Source organism: Anopheles coluzzii, chromosome 3, assembly GCF_943734685.1.
Source record: "Anopheles coluzzii chromosome 3, AcolN3, whole genome shotgun sequence".
NCBI lineage: Eukaryota > Metazoa > Arthropoda > Insecta > Diptera > Culicidae > Anopheles > Anopheles coluzzii.
The window spans coordinates 73,341,614-73,344,826 of NC_064671.1; the positions used below are offsets into that span (position 1 = coordinate 73,341,614).

At 41.5% G+C, this 3,213-nt stretch overlaps 1 protein-coding gene across 1 annotated transcript; it reads right to left on the minus strand.

Moving 5' to 3' along the window:
- Positions 1-1,995: 1,995 nt before the first annotated feature.
- Positions 1,996-2,739, minus strand: LOC120956255 (ficolin-2-like). The gene has a single exon (XM_040377630.2). It carries the CDS (start codon positions 2,737-2,739, stop codon positions 1,996-1,998), a length of 744 nt encoding a protein of 247 aa, XP_040233564.2.
- Positions 2,740-3,213: the final 474 nt, after the last annotated feature.

Consider the following 3,213-nt stretch of genomic DNA (forward strand, 5'->3'; position numbering starts at 1 on the left):
CAGGACCAGTGCAGTTAATTGCAACTTAAAGAGTGTCTTGATGGTTCATATCGCTTGTTATGATTAACACAAATGTACCACATGCAAAAGTAAAAATCATCAAAAAAGTCCAAAAAGCCCACCCAACGAAGAGAGCTTATCAATTGGTAAAGGTTAAAAGTGGTCCAATTTGTCCAAAAATCACGCGGGAATTCCCACTTGATGTAAGCTAATGTTTACGGCATGCATAGTCTTTTAAAGTCACTTTCTGTGAATTCAATGATGCGTGTCAGTCCGTTTGTTATCTCTACTTGGTTGAATCTCAACTCGCTTGGGGTAGACTCTATCGCAATGAGCATAATAGATTCAACGAAATAAGTTGGACCGGTACAGAGATTGCATTGCTTACGGTGCATTATACAGTTTCATTTTTCCTACCTTTGCATGTTTGATGAAGGTTCCAAATATTTGCATAATATTTTTCTACCATGGCGTAAATCATTTTCCGTATCGATCCTCCCGAGTAGGTTTTTGTTCGAAAAGTTGTTGATCTATGACTACCTCTTGGAGCAAAGTTTATCGGCATGCTTAAGAGCACGAAAATAATAAAAAAGCTTAAAAATGAAGGCCTCTCTTTTTCTACAAACCCTCACACGTGAGTGTTTTAGGATGGTTTAGGTGGAACAATATTTCAAGCCCCACTCAAAGATCGAAAGGGTGCGCGCTCATAATTTATCTATACCGATGTGATTTATGTGCGCTACCGGGCCTACTCGGTGTATTCAAGATTCATGGTGACACAAAAACAAGCGCACAAGGGGAGGAGGGGGAAAAGCGAAACGGATGCAAAAAACATGACGCAAAAACATACACACACAACAACCAAGAAAACCGTTTGCACAACACAAGTATAAGGCTAGATATTTTCTAATCCCTACGTGTCTACATGATGGACTTCAAAAACCCTGGAAAGAAAGCAAACAAAAAAGAGCGCAGGAGCTGCCGATTCGGAAGTCACTCACTATTTATGCTGCCACGAAAGCCACCTTTGGTCCCGAGAGGGGTTTCACACTGGTCGTGCTGCCTTCGATGGGCAAACAATTTGTCCTCGAAAACTTCCAATGCAATGATCTATGGATTGAGCGGTTGCGCTCCTATCCTCGATAGGATACAGCCGATACAGTGAGTTGGTGGCTTGTGAAGTTTGGATCTTTTTTATTCCTCTCTGCCTTGGCCGGAAACTTGGAAGCACAGCAGGAAATGGTTGTTGACTCGTTTGTGTATGTGTTCACACCCGAAAGTGTTTCGCGAACGGCATATCAGCAACGCAGCAGGCAAAAGGATACAGCCACACTCGTTAAGGCTAAACGCATCATGTAAGCGAACTGATAGCCCTTTTTCCCTCTTTTTCAAGAATTTCGGCATGCTTCCGGCTTGCTGGAGTGTGAAGAAGCGTACGAAGATGATATATTTCTGTCCTTCGATCATCTGCGAGATGAAGGCTTGGTGTTGGGCGGAAAACGGGTTGGTTTTATTGGAAGAGGAGTTAGGGGGATGGAAAATATCTTTCGTGAATCTTTTTTTTGTTCATTCGCTTGTTATGAGGAAGGACATTTTGTACGGCATTTTTTCGAAGCTTGTTTACTTGGTGATTTGTAATGCTAGGGAGAGTGTTTTTTCCTTACAGGAGTAAACACAGAGAATGGTGTATGTTCGTAGATTTCGGTGTAATGGAGTGCCTAACGCACGTCTGCAAAGTGTGATAGACTTTTACAACTACATGGTTAGTTGTCTCTGCTTTATTTTGATGATGTCACTAATCTGAATAAAGGAGACACTGTCTTTATTTCTGTCTTTAAACTTTGATCGTTTAACTTCATACCTGGAATAGTATATGCTTCCTAGAAGATTGCAGATTTGAAATCAGCTAAAAGAGACCCTATTAGAAGAGCAGTTGTCCAACACTTTTTCCTGACTTTTATTGATACAAACGGTTATTTATACATTACACTGTGATTATGTTTCGCGTATCAGCATTCTGGAATATGCCAATCCCTGGAAAGATATTTTGTAGTGAAACCAACACATAGATTTTGCGTCAGCGCTATTCATATAAACTCCATTCAAATTGGAATAGTGACAATCTTTGTACCACCATGCTCCCTTGTACTCGGTAGCGCAGTTTTCTCTCTCTGTAATGTCATTGTCTCGATCCTTGGTTGAAAACTTCATCTCCTTTTGGTTTACCAATGAATCTCCTGCTGTTCCTGTGTACGATCCCAGTTTTGCTAGTGGATATTGTTCCGTTTCACTGCCGATCTGAAACTCACTATATCGTGCGTACGCGTAGTTTTGCGAGAAATCCTCCAACTCCACTAATAGTTCGTGGGTGCGTGCCGAAGTCAACCAATGCACGAGCTCCAAACCGAGCCAAAACTCTCCATCAACACTTCCAAACCCATTCCGGTACTCGGTCCAGTTGCGATAAAAGTCCAGCGAACCGTTAAACCGATGCTGGATCACTAACCAACCTCCTCCAAAACGTGTTTGTTCACAATGTCCCACGAACGGGTAATGATTTTCGGTCGGTTGTATCAGATACTTGCCAGATAATTTCGATGGCTCTGCCTTACACGAGCGAATGGAAGTTTGCTTACTGACCCTCAACTGAGCTAGATCTTCCTTCGACGCTAGTTGGCTCACAGCTCCAGATATCTTCTGTTCGATACTTTCCCGATCCTCTTTCATAGCAATCTCCATCGCGGTTAGTTTACACTGCATATGGTCTAGTTTTGCCGTTATCATCTCGTACCCAAAGCCAGTGAGGGACAAATTACTACAATTTTCGTCGGAACATTGGATTTTTGTTGTAAGAAATACTACTAACAGAGGGAAGATTATCACTTTAGTATTTAACATGGTGCACTGCTACCGATCACTTAACTTCTATCAAAAGAACATAGAGGAACGTTTCACAAACGGCTGGTTTTTATAGTAACCTAGGGATGGGAAAAAATCGCAAAGAATACACAGAAAGAAAAGCTTATCAGTTGTGCGGCGGGGCAAACAAAGAATTTGGCTCCAACAAACATCTAGGTCAGTACAATTGCAATTACAATTGAAAGAGCGTTTTGAAGCTTCCTATCGCGTATTATGCTTAATACAAATGTGCAACATGCAGAATAAAAAAAAAAAAACATCAAACAAGACTCCACCCAAGTCCATCCAATGGGA

What these genes read in the sequence shown, in the direction of transcription:
- LOC120956255 (XM_040377630.2), bottom strand. Translation starts at nt 2,739, where the DNA reads ATGGAGATTGCTATGAAAGAGGATCGGGAAAGTATCGAACAGAAGATA.